Source organism: Gobio gobio, assembly GCF_949357685.1.
Source record: "Gobio gobio genome assembly, chromosome: 3".
Classification (NCBI taxonomy): Eukaryota; Metazoa; Chordata; class Actinopteri; order Cypriniformes; family Gobionidae; genus Gobio; species Gobio gobio.
In genome coordinates this window covers 49,327,864-49,345,483 of record NC_137099.1, presented here as the reverse complement: position 1 = coordinate 49,345,483, position 17,620 = coordinate 49,327,864, and the positions used below count along the sequence as shown (strand labels likewise).

General features: G+C 37.4%; 3 protein-coding genes across 3 annotated transcripts in view; 2 read left to right on the top strand and 1 right to left on the bottom strand.

Moving 5' to 3' along the window:
* The window catches only part of kpna3 (karyopherin alpha 3 (importin alpha 4)), a 34,097-nt gene extending 25,482 nt beyond the window's left edge, over window positions 1-8,615 (top strand). Inside the window, exons 8-17 of the mRNA XM_079812485.1 lie at window positions 107-193; window positions 1,524-1,693; window positions 2,458-2,502; window positions 2,903-3,034; window positions 3,118-3,246; window positions 3,425-3,529; window positions 5,197-5,268; window positions 5,349-5,511; window positions 5,691-5,785; window positions 6,077-8,615. Coding sequence (XP_079668611.1) covers window positions 107-193; window positions 1,524-1,693; window positions 2,458-2,502; window positions 2,903-3,034; window positions 3,118-3,246; window positions 3,425-3,529; window positions 5,197-5,268; window positions 5,349-5,511; window positions 5,691-5,785; window positions 6,077-6,175 — 1,097 coding nt within the window. The 3' untranslated portion in view covers window positions 6,176-8,615. The remainder of the gene's footprint in view (window positions 1-106; window positions 194-1,523; window positions 1,694-2,457; window positions 2,503-2,902; window positions 3,035-3,117; window positions 3,247-3,424; window positions 3,530-5,196; window positions 5,269-5,348; window positions 5,512-5,690; window positions 5,786-6,076) is intronic.
* A 663-nt stretch (window positions 8,616-9,278) lies between these two features.
* ebpl (EBP like) lies at window positions 9,279-14,174 on the top strand. Its single transcript, XM_079812047.1, has 4 exons — window positions 9,279-9,528; window positions 9,618-9,687; window positions 11,006-11,144; window positions 12,906-14,174. The coding sequence occupies exons 1-4, from the start codon at window positions 9,349-9,351 to the stop codon at window positions 13,135-13,137; spliced, it is 621 nt and encodes a 206-aa protein (XP_079668173.1). The 5' UTR covers window positions 9,279-9,348; the 3' UTR covers window positions 13,138-14,174.
* Window positions 13,243-15,308, bottom strand: arl11 (ADP-ribosylation factor-like 11). The gene has a single exon (XM_079812049.1). It carries the CDS (start codon window positions 15,205-15,207, stop codon window positions 14,677-14,679), a length of 531 nt encoding a protein of 176 aa, XP_079668175.1. The 5' UTR covers window positions 15,208-15,308; the 3' UTR covers window positions 13,243-14,676.
* Window positions 15,309-17,620: the final 2,312 nt, after the last annotated feature.

Sequence of the window (17,620 nt, the reverse complement as noted above, 5' to 3'; positions counted from 1 at the left end):
TTGGACTGGCCTTTGTCTACCGGATCAACTTGTTTTGACTTTTTGTCAGCTCTCTCTGTATTTGAAGGCTCTGTTCTCCTCTCATTCTCTTTCCCTGTCTGTGTAGATGCTGTCCCATTGTTTTTGAGACTTCTCCACTCTCCTCATCAGAATGTGTGTGAGCAGGCCGTGTGGGCGCTGGGAAACATCATTGGTGAGTAACTGTGAAATGTCTTCACACTGTTACTGCCACTGAATTTAAGAAAGACAACAAGAACAAGAATTTATATCGAAACCAATGAGATTCTGGCAACAAAACTAAACCACACAAGATGTGAACTTTTCGATGTCATGTCCAGAGCAGCTGCTGCATGCATATTGGTGGCGTTGACACATTGAAAGCTGTTGGTTTAACCAACATTAAACACCAAAGGCAAAATAACAAATTAAAAGGTAACATTTTAGATTCAATTATAGTTGACAAACCTCTCACAAACCTTTTAACGCTTTACTTGCGTTGTGCCACCTATAGTACTGGACTATATTTCCATAAAATGCTCTGTGTGTAAATAGGTTTGGTTTCTTTTCTCATATAATTACTGCTACTGCACCTCTTCCATGGTACATTGGCAATTTAAACTTGCAAATGTATCCCAAAAAATCTGAATCCATATAATTTGAGGGTTGTAACAGCTGTGATGCTCATCAGTAGTGTTACACTGAAAAAAATGGTGTGTTGGATTTACATGATTTAATCATGTACATCGGTTCCACATGATTCAATTAAGTTAAACAAACATAATTTGTTCACATAATTTCAACATAATGGAATTAAGTAATTTTTAAATAACCGAATTGAGTAGTCTCACAATGATTTTAATATGGCTCCCTAACAACAGTGTTGCACACGGGGGCTTGAGACCCTGCCTCTTTAATCAAAACATGTTTATTTTTGTATATTTTTGTTGTCACTTGACTGATCTATAACACAGTACTCAGCAGCTTTCATTATATTTGCCAGCAATAGCACATCATATATGTGCTAAGTGTGAAATGCTCTTTAATGACATGTGCTGAGTCAGTCCACAGCCTAAGCAATCGCTCCGCTCTTCTCCACTATGGTAACCCAGTGTAATTTAAATGGTTCGAATAATTCCAACATAATTAAACATTAAACACTAATAAACAATATAAAGTCTCCCCCTTTTTCTCATTTTGCCCAAAAACACATAACACTTAATTTCAACAATTTTACTCTAGTCGTCAAGTCCCAAGCAAAGCATTCTGGGAACTACAGTTTCAGCAAAAATCATTTACGAGTACTTAATTGGTTCACATTCACCCCAAATAATTTAATCTAGTAGATTGCACATTTTAGAGAATTACATTAATCGAAAGCAATGAAATCATGTTTAGAAGAGAAACACAAATTTGTTGCGTAGATCACAAATAATACGATTAAGTAAATTGGACAACATGTTTTCCTGTTTTTTCAGTGTTATTTAGACTTTAACACATGCTTTGTGCTTTATGGGCTTTTGCAGGTGATGGACCTCAGTGTCGAGATTACGTCATCTCGCTCGGTGTGGTCAAACCTCTCCTGTCATTTATTAATCCTTCCATCCCCATAACCTTCTTGAGAAATGTTACCTGGGTCATTGTCAATCTGTGCCGAAACAAAGACCCTCCCCCACCCATGGAAACCGTACAAGAGGTGAGTAGTGTGTGTGATCGTATATGTACGGATCGTATGAGTTGGTAAAAATGATATATAACTTGTTGAATTGAATATTTTTTAGTAAACAACAACTTGAGAGGCGTTTTTGAATAATCTAAATTAGCACTTGGTCAACGTTAACATGGATTACTAAAGTGTTTTTTACCATATCACACTGCATTTATCTTCTCTCATTAAGTCGGTACAAGCCTGACTGCTGAAGTGCGTAGAAATACAGTGATTTGTTTGGTTAAATTGATCCACTTAGCTGGCTGTTTGACTGGTTGAAATGCATGAAGCACTTTATAAACTGGCATTTAATCCAGTGAAGCGCCACAACTTCTAAATCTTAAAGAGTGTGCAAGATATTATGTGTCAAGGATTTTCATCCTTGCCTTTTAGACTCTCTCAATAATCTGAAGTCTCCTTTCTATTTACTATCTATTCAGTCATGGGGTGCAGATATTATGCTGTGCAATCTACATGCCAATATTCTCTCTTTTTCTCCTCCGGTCTGTAATCTGGAGGTGTATCTTTGAGCTGAAGGGAACATATTGCACCTCCTGCTGCTAGGAAATCATTAGACTGGTGTTTTCACTGTGTGTGTGTGTGTAATATAACAACTGTTTCATCGATGGCAGGTCTAATGAATATTCTGTTGTCCCACAGCTGATTTCATGTTTACATGCTGTGCTCATTCTCACAATCTGGTGGTTTCAAAAGAAATATCACCACCTAAAATTTCTGTTTTTCTCTTACAGATTCTTCCTGCCCTCTGTGTACTCATATATCATACAGATATAAATGTAAGTACAAGATGTAAGCGTTTTTTTTCTAAACCAGAAGTGTTGCTCTTAATTGAATGAGTGTAGTAAATCTGGTTTTAGTCTCTTTACTACGTAATAATGTACAATTAACCGGTTATCACACAGTAAACACTTTTATCCGGTTCGGTTTATCTGAACCTTGATGTGAAGCGAAGGGGGCATTGTCTTGAAGGACTTAATTTTGCAATAATGATCGGCTGACTGTACATTTATCCCAGTTATTGTATTGTATGGCTATTTATCTTAAAGCTTCTGCTAAGGAAGAATAATAGTCCATTTGACCACTCAGTGCTACAACTGACCAATCAGAGAGCTGTGTAATAAATGTCTAGACTGAGACTCATTTAGAATACTAAAATCTCTTTCTTTCTTTCTCTAGATTCTGGTAGACACTGTATGGGCTCTGTCATATCTGACAGATGGAGGTAATGAGCAGATTCAGATGGTAATAGACTCAGGTGTCGTCCCCTTCCTTGTCCCACTGCTCAGCCACCAAGAGGTCAAAGTTCAGGTAAAAATAATGCTGATTTTTATAGTAATTTCCTCTGAAACCTGAATCCAGTTTTTGATAGTGTTTGTGTATCCTCTGCTCAGACCGCAGCGCTGAGAGCGGTGGGGAACATTGTAACTGGGACGGATGAGCAGACTCAGGTGGTGCTCAACTGTGATGTCCTCTCTCACTTTCCCAACCTGCTCACACACCCCAAAGAGAAGATCAACAAGGTGAGACACACACACACACACACACATCCCGTCTGATCCCATTTGTTTGAAATGTAATCGAAATGATGAAACCCAAACATTTACTTGCCTAATTTCTTAAATGACTCCAGATCTCCCAGCGTAGGCGCTGTGGCTCATGTTTAGAGTACATCTGTGATGTGTCTGTTCTTCCCTGCAGGAGGCAGTGTGGTTCCTGTCCAATATAACAGCAGGTAACCAGCAGCAGGTGCAGGCTGTAATAGATGCTGGTCTCATACCCATGATCATTCACCAGCTTGCCAAGGTAAGATGTTGTCTGCGTAGCCTGCTATACATCCACCTTTTCCCTTTAACACCACCTTACTTCAGATTTTCAGTACTGCCACAGCATATATACTGTTGATCCAAAAGTCCTATTTTACTTTTTTTATTACACATTATATAGCTAACACTGCAGAATATATCTTATTACATTTGTCACAGTGTTTCTTTCTTTAAAAAGGACCTAGAACTTTAATTTTTTTCAAGGTAAAATGTATATTTTAAATCCAAGCAATATCTAGGGAGTGGATTTGACTTGTGCCAATAAGCAACCACTCAAAACACCCTATAATTGGCATGAACCACTCGTATTTTCTTCAGAAATTTTAAAAACCTAGTAATACTATTATTATTTTACTATTAATAATCTTTTGTATGGTGTCTGAAGTAAATTCTCAAGCTTGAATCTAGACTCTTGAAAGTCTCACTAGATGACAGTGATTTATAGGGGTGTAACGATTCATCTACTACATCGATGTATCGATTTATATTCCTATGATCTAACTACATCGATCTGTGCTCGGCAAGTTGGCCTTCCGGACGACATATATCGATCTAACATCGTTTTAAAAGGTAATCAATCGATTGTATCGATAATAAGAAATAACGCATTGGGTTTAAGCACGTCAGACTTTATATGGATGTTTTTTCTTAGCACTTTTAATGATAAAGGCGTTAAACGTTACTCGATTCAGTCTGCCTATCTGTGACATCATCGCCACGCTCCAGCAGCAGCGCTAAGAAAACAAAACATAGCCATAGCATGGCGGATGGCAGAGGAGAAGCCAATGAGTGAGAAATGATCAAGCCACCAGGAGAAAGAGCTACCTGTACTTTCAACCCTGGCTAAATGTTACCTGTGCATTCCTGACACCAGTGTGCCAGCAGAGCGAGTTTTTAGTACTGCTGGCGACATAGTGAACGCACAGAGAAGTGTTCTGCGGTCAGATCATGTTGATATTTTTGAAATAAAAAAATTATGTAGAGTCATTGAAAAGTAGTTGGTTACATTTTATCTTTTGTTAAATATTGTTTGTTTATTAAACTGAGAGTAGTAGCAGGTTCAGCCAGTTTATTCAACCTGAAGAAATGTTGGTTGCACTTTATTTTTGATATTAATATTGTAATATTTTTATTTTGGAAAACAAAAGCAGAAGTAGCAGGTTAACCTACTGTTGAAATGTTGGTTGCACTTACTGTGCTTTTATTGAAAATGTATTGAAATTGAGAGCAGAAAAGGTTAACTTCCTGTTAATTCAACCTAAACTGTTGGTTGCACTTTATTTAAATAAAATGTGAATGCATTTTCCATTAATTGTTGTTTACTTGTTTGTTTATATCCATAATTAATTGATACCTGATTCCCTTACAAGAAACAACAGGAATCTAGGAAACTTCACCTGCACTGACCAGTATCCAGATATTTATTTCAGTCACACAATTTTTGGCTAAAAAGTTACTGAATCGGTTTCAAGTCACTGAATCTTTTCGGATCGTATCGTTCTAAATGAACCAATATCGTCCTTGAATCGTATCGACAACCTCAAATCATGATACGAATCGAATCGTTGTTAAAACGAATCGTTACACCCCTAGTGATTTACCTTTTAATTTGATTTCTCATATATGTATCTTGGTTTTTCCAAACAGGGTGATTTTGGAACACAGAAGGAAGCTGCATGGGCCATCAGCAACTTGACAATAAGTGGAAGAAAAGATCAGGTATGAACCATTCTCAATGAATCTCTGATTCAGAGCCACTTACCCTTCTTTTTCATTGGTTATTTTTCTGTAATTGGCAGGTGGAGTACTTGGTGCAACAAAACGTGATCCCACCTTTCTGCAACCTGCTGTCAGTGAAAGACTCTCAGGTGGTCCAGGTGGTTCTCGATGGACTGAAAAACATCCTGATAATGGCTGGGGAGGAAGCCAGCACAATTGCTGAGATCATTGAAGAGTGTGGAGGTAATGCATGCAGTGTAGAAATGGGTGGTCACGGTTCCTTTATATTTAGACTGGTTGTATTCTAAAAGATGACCAGTAGGTCAGTCTGAAATGATCACATCTGCACATTCACTGATGTTTTTATTTATTTTGTAGAGAAAAAAAAGATGATCAATCATAGTCTTGCTTCTGTCTTTCAGGATTGGAAAAAATTGAGAACCTACAGCAGCATGAAAATGAGGACATCTATAAACTTGCATTTGAAATCATCGATCAGTACTTTTCAGGAGACGATGTGAGTCTCAAACTATTGTTTCTTGACATTTGTCTCTGTATAGAGCTTGACAATAACTTTCGGTTTATTCTAAGCACATACTGCAGTTTAGTCATTGTATCCACTTTAAATTTGTCAGCTGGAAAACAATCATTCTGAAAGTGATTTCTGCTATATCTTTCCATTGTGTTGTTCTAATTATAGTTGTGGTTTGGACTTCCCTCTTTTCAAAGAATTAGAGCGACTATTACAACTTTATAGTTTTTGTCTTTGGTATAAACTGGCCTTAATTTGGTTTGGCTCTGCTTGTAGATTGATGAGGACCCCAGCCTGATTCCTGAGGCCACCCAGGGAGGCACATTTAATTTCGATCCAGCCTCCAACCTTCAAACCAAGGAGTTCAAGTTCTAGACATCCAGAGCTTCGAGCTTAGGAACGGTTTCCCAGCTGCTCCTCAACCCCTGCCACCTACTGACCCATCACCTACCAACCACTCACTAACCAGAAAAACCAACCAATCACCATGCTCAGAAACAACACTCGCTCACACAGAAGAAAATAGCACTGAAGGTTCTGAGTACCTGTCTCAACGCCACTCAAAACATGGATGGATCTCAACCAACCTCAAGACATGGAAGAGAAAAAGAAGACATTATACTGCAGTTGCCAAAAAAAAAAAGATAAAGGAAAAAAATATTTTGCTCTTTCTTTCACTCACTCAAACACATAGGTGAGCATGAACAATAATAGGAACTTCTGTTGTTGTACCAGCCATCATATCAGCCAAGGAAGATGAAAGAAAAATAGAAAAGCAGGGATTTTTCATTGTTTCCAAGAAATTCCTTCCCTCAAAATGTTGCATTTCTGGTGATGATCTTCGAGTCTCAGACAGACGTCCAGTCTCTACTGTGTTAAGCCATTTGGACCCCCTCCCTCATTCATCTGAATCTGTGACCTAGCCTATAATGGGTTATTCCATGGAATATTATTCAAATGGGGGAAGGGAGCGTCTCTAAATATGTGGTGTGCAAACAGAACTTAAATTATCGCCACCAATTCTTGCTTTTTCTTCATCCTGAAATAATGGATATTTAAAAAAAACACTGAAGATAATGAAGAAGAGAAAAATTGTCAGCAGATTATACAAACTTGAATGGAGAAAATCTCGTCTGAGATGGTCAAGCACCCTCATTTTCAAAGTTCTGCAGCGATTAGTGTAGTGGACTTTCATTGTGCTGATCTTTTTGGTTCGCAATTGGACTGTCGCACGTGTCAAAGGAGGATCCTATGCGAGATGATCATCAGTCGGGTCAGTTTGGCCAGGACTTTTAAAGGGCCGCCCCAACCTTTGGAAGTTCTTTTGAGATCACCTTAAAAGGTCTTTCTGCTTAACAAGGGTGCTCTGGCAGCGCTCTTTATTTTCTGGATTCATCTTCTCTACTTCCTGTCTGTAACCATAGTAATAAGTTCTTTGGGATAAGCCCCAATTGTTACCGGTTGGAGGATATTTTCACTAAATCAGTACATTTCAGCACTCGGTAGTCAAACCCACAAGAAACTTTGCAACAGTGATTTGGATTGTGAATTCTTTTTTTGTTTTGATCAGTGGAGCTTCCGCTTTTGCAGTTTTTCCAGTCTTACGCGCACACTTTTGGGTTTTTCCCGTTTTATTGCTTAATGTAAGTGGAGAGCGATGTTCGCTTAATTTTGACTATACAAGCAATGGGAAAAGGAGATTGTGGTTCCTTTTTTGTTTAGTTGGTTTTTAATCTTATTTCACTTGCTACAAAACCTAATCGTACCAACTAAAAATAAACGTATATTTCTTGTTTAGGTATATGAGGAGAAGCTACCACACTTAGGTCCACTAGACGTTGTTGGGACGCTACAGAACAATAATATTGTGATTATTGATTTACAGCCATTAGGGGTAATTTTGTTTTGTAATGGCAAATGATTGCCATTATTTGGAAAATGGGCTCTCTTACTGTTTTGACTGGACCTTTTTTTTTTTTTGTTCTTTTTTCCCTGTGCATTAACTTGTAAAGGGATGTATGGGGGAAAAAATTGCCGTTGGACTAAAGTAGTTGTGTTTGGGCCGCAAACTGCTGAAAAAGACAGTAAGGAAGCTAAAGGCAGCCCTGATGATTTTTGAGTTAGCCATTTATTGTTGAACAAAAAGAAATAAAAACTGGTTTGAAATTCATGAACTTATCTAGACGACTAGAAAACGAGCCACTTTAAAGAAGTTTTGTCTTGTATCAGAAATGGATACAAGCTTATTGCTTGTTGCAAGATTTTTACTTGCTGAAGAAAAAAAAAATTAATCTAAAGAAGCGACAGATCGCATTTTGGCCTCTGATTGTTTGTATGTTTTTATAAATTTTAGAACTGAATTTCTCTTTAAGGTGGCTCATCAGTATTTTTTTTTCAACTCTTGTGCATATTAAAGATAAAGAATGAGTTGAAATTCATTGTGCCTTTTGTTTTTCATTTCAAAGCAACTAAAAAGGTTCATAATGCCTACCACGTTGCATTGGAGCTGCTTATAATATGGGGTCTTTTGGGTGTTATATCTGCCTATCTCTGGACTTTACGATGAGACGTTCTCTGGAGTAGAGTATAATTCTAATTAAATTCTCCTCTAGTCTGCTGGCTGACTTGTAATTGATCCCCTAACTTCCATTCTGCTCCCTTCTCATTCTTTCAATATGGATCACAATTTCCCCAATTCTACCCTTCCCTCCCTACTACCACCTTTCTATGGCAACACATCTTTCACTCATCACTCCCTCAGGACGTGCTTTATGTATCAATGAACCTAACCAAAATAAACTTGCTGTTAGCCATCCTTTTTATTGCTCTCTTATGATTGACCTTTTGATGCTTTTGTGTGTCTTCTCTTTTACCTTTCCTCCTTGTCCCTTTTCTGTGCATTTAATTTGGCTCTTTTCAAAAATTGCTTTCTCTCTCTTTCTAATGTGCAATAGCTAAGTGTTATGTATCATGGGAGTTTTTTAAGGGAGAGATTGGTGCTAGATGAGAAACGCACCAGAAACGCAACCAGAAACGCAACATATTACTACTTAAGAACTACAACTACCACAAGTATGATCGTTTATACGCATGAGGGATCAGACAATAGCTGTAGTCCTCCCAACATACTTTTTATAAAAAGTTTGCTATTTAAACTGCAGAACAAAATGTCCTTTTAATCTTAAATTAAAATGTATCAATGTGAAATTACAATGCATTCATGGCTAATTAAATTTCAGACGCCATGACTGAAAAAGGCTCTATTGCAGACATATTTTCATGTTGTTCCAGCTGTTTTTTAAGTAGAATATTTGTCAGCGTTTATTAAATACTGGCAAAAAGATAACTTCATGGAATGAAACATGAGAAATTGGCGCCAAAGCGTGTTCTGCTCTGTGACGCGGCCGGAATGAAGTGGAGAGAGTTCTGCGCGAGCCAATGGCTGCAGAGTTCCACCGTTAGAACGATGGGCGGGGTCTGAAGGTGTCATTCAACCGCTGGGAACTATTACAAACGTGCTCGTGCACTTGAGTCCTCTTCTGTATATAATGGCAGAAACCGGTGAACCCGTACTTTTCACTAAAGTAACGGTTTATTCTCTACTCGCGTGTGTGGCTCAATTTGCTGTTGGTTTTGCTTTCGCGCAAAAATGGGGGAATAAATGTTCAGCTGTTGACCGGTGGGTCCTCGTGTGGTTATTTTACGACGCAATAGTTCATTTTACTCTGGTGAGTACAAAGGTGCATACAAGAAGGCTTTAGTTATACCTGCTCTTCTTTGCTTGTAACTGCTCGCCCCTCGTCTGCTTCACCTGCAGGAGGGACCCTTCGTTTACATGTCACTTGTTGGAAATGTAGCAACTTCTGACGGTCTGTTAGCAGAACTATGTGAGTATGCGCAACACTCAGCACCTGGAGTAAAATAACAGGTGATTCTCGCTGATTAAACGAGCTGTTTGGGTCAGGTGCAGAGCCGATGGCTAAGGTTAGGGGGAAGAAGATCATCAGACGAATAGAGTAGGGCGACATCTAGTGCTGTTTGTTGGTATTATGTTTAGCAATGTTCAAAGTCCATTCATTCACTGACTTTACAGATTCTATAAGATAAAACAATTCAGGAATTAATGTGACTTAAAAAGTAGCTGAGCCTAAAGTTAAACGGTCTCATCATTTACTCAAGCTCATATCATTCCCAACCCGACACAAAGAGATGTCATACATGCACAGTGCAGGGCCTTAAAGGGTTAGTTCACCCAAAAATGTAAATTATCCCATAATGTACTCACCCTCAAGCCATCCGAGGTGTTTATGACTTTTTTCTTTCAGCCAAACACAATCTGAGTTACATTAACAAATATCCTGGCTCTTCCAAGCTTTATAATGGGAGTGAATGGTACCTTAAAGCCCCAAAAGTGCTCCAGGGGGGCTAATAAAGGCCTTCTGAAGTGAAGCGGTGCGTTTTGTGTTAGAAAAATATCCATATTTATAACTTTATAAACTATAATCACTGGCTTCTGGTAACGGCTGTACACAAGTCTAGTTTCGACGGAAGAGTGACCTCTGACCCGACGCATGATGTAGGAGTAGCGTAAGCTTAGGTGAGAGTAGACGCCTCTCGTGGTTCAAACAGATAGGACTGGGTAACACACTCAAGCTACTCCTCTTATATCAAAATTCTCTGACATTTCTCATTAAAAATTCTCTTTTTAGACTCCTAATTCGTGACCGATGTTTTGCTCTATCTGCTGCGCTAGCGCGTTCGTCAATACATCATGTGTAGGGTCAGAGGTCACTCTTCTGCTGGAACTAGACTTGTGTACAGGTACAGCTGTTGCCAGAAGCCAGTGATTATAGTTTATAAAGTTAATATAGGCGTACTCTGATTGTGCTTGGCTGAAAGAAGAAAGTCATATGCACCTAGGATGGCTTGAGGGTGAGTAAATTATGGGATAATTTTATTTTTGTGTGAACTATCCCTTTAATGCTTTAAAGGGACAAAAAAAGGTGTTTTTTTTTTTTTTTAATAACTTCTAACTAGTTTAAAAATAAAGTATATATTGCCATTCTCACAATTAAATTTTGTTGTTTTTCAGAATCTCTTCCTGAAGCAAAAAATTCTATAATAACTCTACCTTGGAAATTTAACTTCTACTCTGCATTGTCTCTCATGAATGTAATGCATGTTACTGTTTAAAATGCTCAACAGGGAAGGAATATGGCAAGGCAGATGAGCGCTGGTTATACTCTGACCCGACAATAGTCTCTCTAGAGCTTCTGACAGTGGTTTTAGATGGTTCTTTGGCCCTGCTTCTGGTCTACGCCATTATTAAAGACAAACATTACAGGTAAATCTGTCCACGGATCTGTTCTTTCTACTCTGCTACTGAAGAAGAGCGTATTCTACTTGATAAACGGGTTGTTTAATGTAAATCCAATCCATTTGCATTTTATTGGGTCTCATTCACTAAGCATGCGTATGCACAAATTTGTGTGTGAAACGATTTTAAGTACAAATCCCAATTCACCATATAAATTGTAATGCAATTTTAAAATATGTATTATAAAAAAATTTATTAACTTAACCCCGTGCAAAATTTTCTGAATCATTGATTCTCAGTGATGTGTGTCAGTCCCTGGATGACCCACGGCTGTTTTTTTGTTTTGTGATGGTTGTTCATGAGTCCCTTGTTTGTCCTGAGCAGTTAAACTGCCCAATGTTCTTCAGAAAAATCCTCCAGGTCCTGCACATTCTTCAGTTTTCCAGCATCTTTTGCACATTTGAACCCTCTCCAGCAGTGACTGTATGATTTTGAGATCCATCTTTTCACACTGAGGACAATTGAGGGACTCAAACACGACTATTAAAAAAGGTTGAAACATTCACTGATGCTCCAGAAGGAAACACGATGTATTAGGAGCTGGGACTTTTGAACAGGATTGTCTAAATGTGTCTTATTTTGTTTCAATATTTTAAAAAATTTTAATTTAGTACTGCCCTTCAGAAGCAACAGAAGATAATTACATGTTTCCCGGAAGACAAATTAAGTACAATTTACCATGATCTTCCAATTCAATAAGTTTTCACCCCCAGCTTTTAATGCATCGTGTTTCTTTCTGGAGCATAAGTGAATGTTTCAACCTTTTTTAATAGTTGTGTTTGAGTCTCTCAATTGTCCTTAATGTGAAAAGATGGATTTTAAAATCATACAGTCACTGCTGGAGAGGGTTCAAATATGCAAAAGATGCTGGAAAACTGAAGAATGTGCAGGACCATGAGGATTTTTCTGAAGAACATTGGGCAGTTTAACTGCTCAGGACAAACAAGGGACTCATGAACAACCATCACAAAACAAAACAAAAAACAGCCGTGGGTCATCCAGGGAACGACACACATCACTGAGAATCAATGGTTCAGAAACTTTTGAACAGGGTTATTTAATTAATTCAGCAATTTTTTTGTCTTGTGGACTATATGGAAAAAAATTATGTAAAATATCTTATTCAGGACAGTACTAAATAAAAAAATTAATATGCATTTTGTATGATCTCTTTTATTTAGTTAAAATGATTCCCATTTTCACAGATCCTGCAGGTGGTTCACATATATATATATATATATATATATATATATATATATATATATATATATATATATATATATATATATATATATATATATATATATATATATATATTATAAAAATTAAAATGACCCATCATTTTGAGATGAAATGCTAGACAGAAAAGCATTTCAAATATAGCTGTCTAGCTTTTTAAACAGGAGATTTAAATAATTAAGTAGGATGTTATTTTCCTATTAAATTAAATATTTATTTATTCTTATTCCAAGCCTTTTAAAGCCTTTTATTTACAGCAGACAATCGTTTGTAGAATCACAGAACTCGCTCCTCCATCATGAATTAATCGGCATCCCAATGCACGAGTTTTGTCAATGAGGTGGCATGCAAATTTATTTTTTCAGACGTCCACATGAGAAACAGTTACGATCCGAATAGGGTTTTGGCATTTTGACCCCTGAGCAAAATCATTAGTAAGGCTCATTGTTTTATGCATTTGTGTAAATGTCTAATTTATTTTTAACGCAGGCACTTTGTTCAGATCACACTGTGTGTGTGTGAGTTGTACGGGGGCTGGATGACCTTCTGTCCAGACTGGCTGATCGGAAGCCCTAACCTGAACACCAGCAACTGGCTGTACCTGTGGGTCTACCTGGTGTTCTTCAATGGGATCTGGGTGCTGGTGCCTGGACTCCTCCTCTGGCAGTCATGGAAGGATTTAAGAAGAATGCATCAGTATCCAAAGAAGAAGAACAGATAATATCAGAGCAGGTCTGATGATTAGTAATTAACCATATAATTATTGCAGTTATAATTAGCATTTGAAACTCAACAGAATGAGATGTAGAGAGAGTGTGATGCAGTTGCACTATTACGCACATTTATTGCATACACAGAGGAACGGTTGTTAAGGCGTATCTTTGCATAATTACAGTGGTAAAGGCACAAAGGAGGCTCACACCAAACAACTGACTCATAGCAACTTTTCCTGGTACTATCTGCATTCCAGTCAATGACATCAAACACTGAATCTCTTATGACACAGTAGCTCTTTTACACCTTTCCAGGGCCATGTTTCCCTGCTAATCCTCCTGACCAAACTAGTAATCCAGTATAAAAAACACAAATTGGTTCCAGATGACTATAAATAGTTATGTCAGTTAATATCCGTTTACTTGTTCCATGATGTTTCTTTTTGAACAGACTGTGCTATTGAGTCTATTGTCTTGTCAAGTTCTGACATGCTATATTTTGGTCATAGTCAGTTATATGCAGGTCTGACCAAGAAATGCATTTAAGGACTTACTTCATTATAATTTCAGATAGTAATTGTAACTTCACTACAGCTTCATGTGTAAATTATCAAGTTCATTCTTTTATAGAAAATAGTGTACAATAAGAATCCATTTGTTCAAATTAGTTAACAAATCGTCACAAGGTGCTATCTGACATTTTTTCTCAAAATTTGACAAGTTATTCACATATTCTTATTCTGTGACAATTTATTTACATTATATTGTTTTTTTTGTTGAAAAAGTTGTGTACATTTTGCAACTTTTTGTCTACAAAGTCGACTTTGAAGCTCAATATGTCAACTGCTCAGAATGCAGATAGAGCCTTATAATTCCAAGGTGGCGAAATGTCTGAACATGTCTAAAACATGTATTTAATCTGTGTTAATGTTAATTAAACATTTACTAATTATTCAAATCAGAAGTTGTATCTGTTAATATTTAACTGCGCTGAGATGAACTAACAACATTTTTCCTGACTAATAATAAAAGGAATAAATACTGTAACAAATGTAGTGCTCATTGTTAATATTAGTTAAGGCATTCATGTTAACTAATTGGACCCTCTTTGTAAATTGTTACGCTTTTAGAATGAAATTGCATGTAAAAGCACCTCATTTCTATGAATTGCACCTGGAAGATTTTTAAAATTTTATTTCAAAATGTATGTACAGTATCACAGGATTCTCATCAAAATCACTTTTGTTAACTTGGCATATGAATCTGCTCTACAGGAACAGGGCATTAAATTAAAAAAGGAATAGATTCTTGCAGTGCAGAACATGAAGACAAGTAAATACACAATATTTACAACATAAATAAAAACTGTGAACTAGTACATTAGTTAAATCAGTCATCTTTGTGTAGTTTTAGTATGACAGTACCTTAATCAAACTTCTTCACTTTGTGTTTTATTGAGGTTCCAATGAAATAAAAGGATACTGTCAAGATACTATGAGTTTAAACTACATTATTTGTATTCCATAGATAGTGAGAGAGTACCTTCCTCATGCTTTATGTAGTAGTTTAGCTATAGAGAGAAAGGCTTGTTGGAGACCCAGTCCCTTCGTGGCGCTGCAAGCTTGGATCTGCCATAACCGATCAGTGTAACGATCCAGCTCCAGCAATGTAGACACCTCTCTGATAGTCATAGAGTTTGGCAGATCTTTTTTGTTAGCCAGCACCATCAGGGGAACTCCTTTCAAATGCTCATCACTCAGAATCTTCTTCAGGGCTCTCTGAGCTTCTCCCATCCTGGCCTGATCACTGCTGTCCACAACGAACACCAGAACTTTACATCCCTCCAGGTAGTATCTCCAATTGGGCCTCATAGTCCCCTGTCCCCCAACATCCCACACGGTCAGTGAGGTCTTCTTGTCCAGGTCTACAGTTGCAACATTGAAGCCCACGGTAGGTGAGGTCTCCATCAGCACTCCCCGCTGCTGTCTGTACAACAAAGTGGATTTTCCAGCTGAATCCAGACCCATGAGGAGAACCTGAGGAGTCTTTTTAAACTGTTTAGACTTAAATATGCCCATCCTGGTTTGAAGGACGTGTTTCTGATTAAACTTGCTTATCTCGGCAGTTTTGAGCTGGCATCTGGCACCAGGATCCCCTCTTCCTCTCCTACTTCTGTTTTTTGTGTGAAATCGTATGCAAAGTAGAAGTGACAGTGAATGACTACGCAGTTAAAATTATAGCCCAGGACTGAGCGTGTGATACTGCCAGACGAGTTAATCCACATTTTTAAACGGGTTTGCCAACTTTATATGCGGGCCAACCTGCTTGGGGATCCCAGAAACTGAACTGTACTCTAAATAATATACATGACCCTTTCACTTGAATTGCAGTCAATGAGTGGGCAGGGGAAAGTCTTGTCTTAAACTAAAAAGTGAAGGGGAAAAAAATATATGTATATGTTTTGTGCATATACAGGTGCTGGTCATATAATTAGGATATCATCAAAAAGTTGATTTATTTCACTAATTCCATTCAAAAAGTGAAACTTGTATATTATATTCATTCGTTACACACAGACTGATATATTTCAAAGTTTATTTCTTTTAATTTTGATGATTATAACTGACAACTAAGGAAAATCCCAAATTCAGCATCCCAGAAAATTAGAATATTACTTAAGACCAATACAAAGAAAGGATTTTTAGAAATCTTGGCCAACTGAAAAGTATGAACATGAAAAGTATGAGCATGTACAGCACTCAATACTTAGTTGGGGCTCCTTTTTCCTGAATTACTGCAGCAATGCGGCGTGGCATGGGGTCGATCAGTCTGTGGCACTGCTCAGGTGTTATGAGAGCCCAGGTTGCTCTGATAGTGGCCTTCAGCTCTTCTGCATAGCGCATCTTCCTCTTCACAATACCCCATAGATTTTATATGGGGTTAAGGTCAGACGAGTTTGCTGGCCAAATAAGAACAGGGATACCATGGTCCTTAAATGGTTAGTTCACCCAAAAATGAAAGTTCTGTCATTAATTACTTACCCTCATGTCGTTCGACACCCGTAAGACCTCCGTTCATCTTCGGAACAGAAATGAAGATATTTAAGTTGAATATTACTGGTACTAAAGACGTCGTTACAAAGTCCATCTCACTACAGTGGTTCTACAATAACTTTATGAATCGGCGAGAATAGTTTTTGTGCGCAAAAAACCCCTAAATAACGACTTATATAGTGATGACGATTTCAAAACACGGCCTCATGAAGCTTCGAAGCGTTGTGAATCAGTGAATCGAATCATGATTCGGATCGCGTGTCAAACCGCCAAACTGCTGAAATTTGGCGATCCAAACTGCTCATTTTTACAACCCAATTCCTGCCCCCTGCTTCTCCATACTCTTACTTATTATTGATATTACTATTACTATCAACATGTATGTGGCTTATTTTTACGTTACGTTAAGTTTATTCGCGTTAATTGTCATTTCTGACCGGAAAATGTCCTGTTTTGAAATGTTAAAAATCACAGCTTAATCAGAATGATATGAAACTTGGTTACTTTTCTAGCATTAGGTATGTAAACACACAAAAAAATTGGGGTCATGATTCGAGCATGCTAATTGGTCGTAGAAAAAAAAAGTTTGCGTTCATTGTCTTCGGTCATAAATGACCGACCATAGGAAATGAATGGGAAATCGGCTAAAACACAAATTCACAGAATATTTGGGTGTACAATCTACAAATCGGTCACAATGCTGAAAAAAGTACACAGCAGTAAAGACGGGGACACTCTAAAACATCAAGAGTGTGATATTGACACATCCACTCATACACGCACACTTATACACACACACACACACACACACCTATGAAAAACTGAACCTATGAACCACATTTGGAATTTTTAAAAATCACTGCCTCATTGAAATGATATGAAACTTGGTGACTTTTCTAGCATTAGGTATGTGAACACACAAAAAAGGGCATGAGGGCATGATTCAAGCATGCTAAGTGGTTGTAAAAAAATACTCCCACTTGTGCTCTTCGGTCAAAAATGACACCATAGGAAATGAATGGGAAATCTGCAAAAACACAAATTCACAGAAAAAAATCAATATTTCTAACAAAACAAAAAATATCTAAAACTTTATAATAAATAGTCTTTGAGATTTTTTTTAATATATTCAAATCCATAAAAAAAAAATCATTAAATGTGTTCAAAACAGAACTAGGGAATTCTCCATAGAGACCTGATTACACACATGGTTGCACGATTTCTTAAATAATTCCAAAAGAGGGTGCTAATCTGCCTTCTGCCAAAATAAAACAAATTTATTTTGAAGGCCTAGTCTCTATTTTCACCTGAAATACTGCAATAATAAAATAAAAAATAAAAACGTTTGCAGAATTTTCATTGGCAAAAATAGACAATAATTATTGCATAAATATAAAAAAACACCATCAAATCATCTCAAAATGCAAAATTAAAAAGA

Excerpts from the sequence above, each read along its gene's own strand:
- ebpl (XM_079812047.1), top strand. The coding sequence starts at position 9,349 with ATGGCAGAAACCGGTGAACCCGTACTTTTCACTAAAGTAACGGTTTAT. Across the intron at positions 9,529-9,617 it reads CAATAGTTCATTTTACTCTG|GAGGGACCCTTCGTTTACAT; the intron begins GTGAGTACAAAG and ends CTTCACCTGCAG. Across the intron at positions 9,688-11,005 it reads CGGTCTGTTAGCAGAACTAT|GGAAGGAATATGGCAAGGCA; the intron begins GTGAGTATGCGC and ends AATGCTCAACAG.
- arl11 (XM_079812049.1), bottom strand. The coding sequence starts at position 15,207 with ATGGGCATATTTAAGTCTAAACAGTTTAAAAAGACTCCTCAGGTTCTC.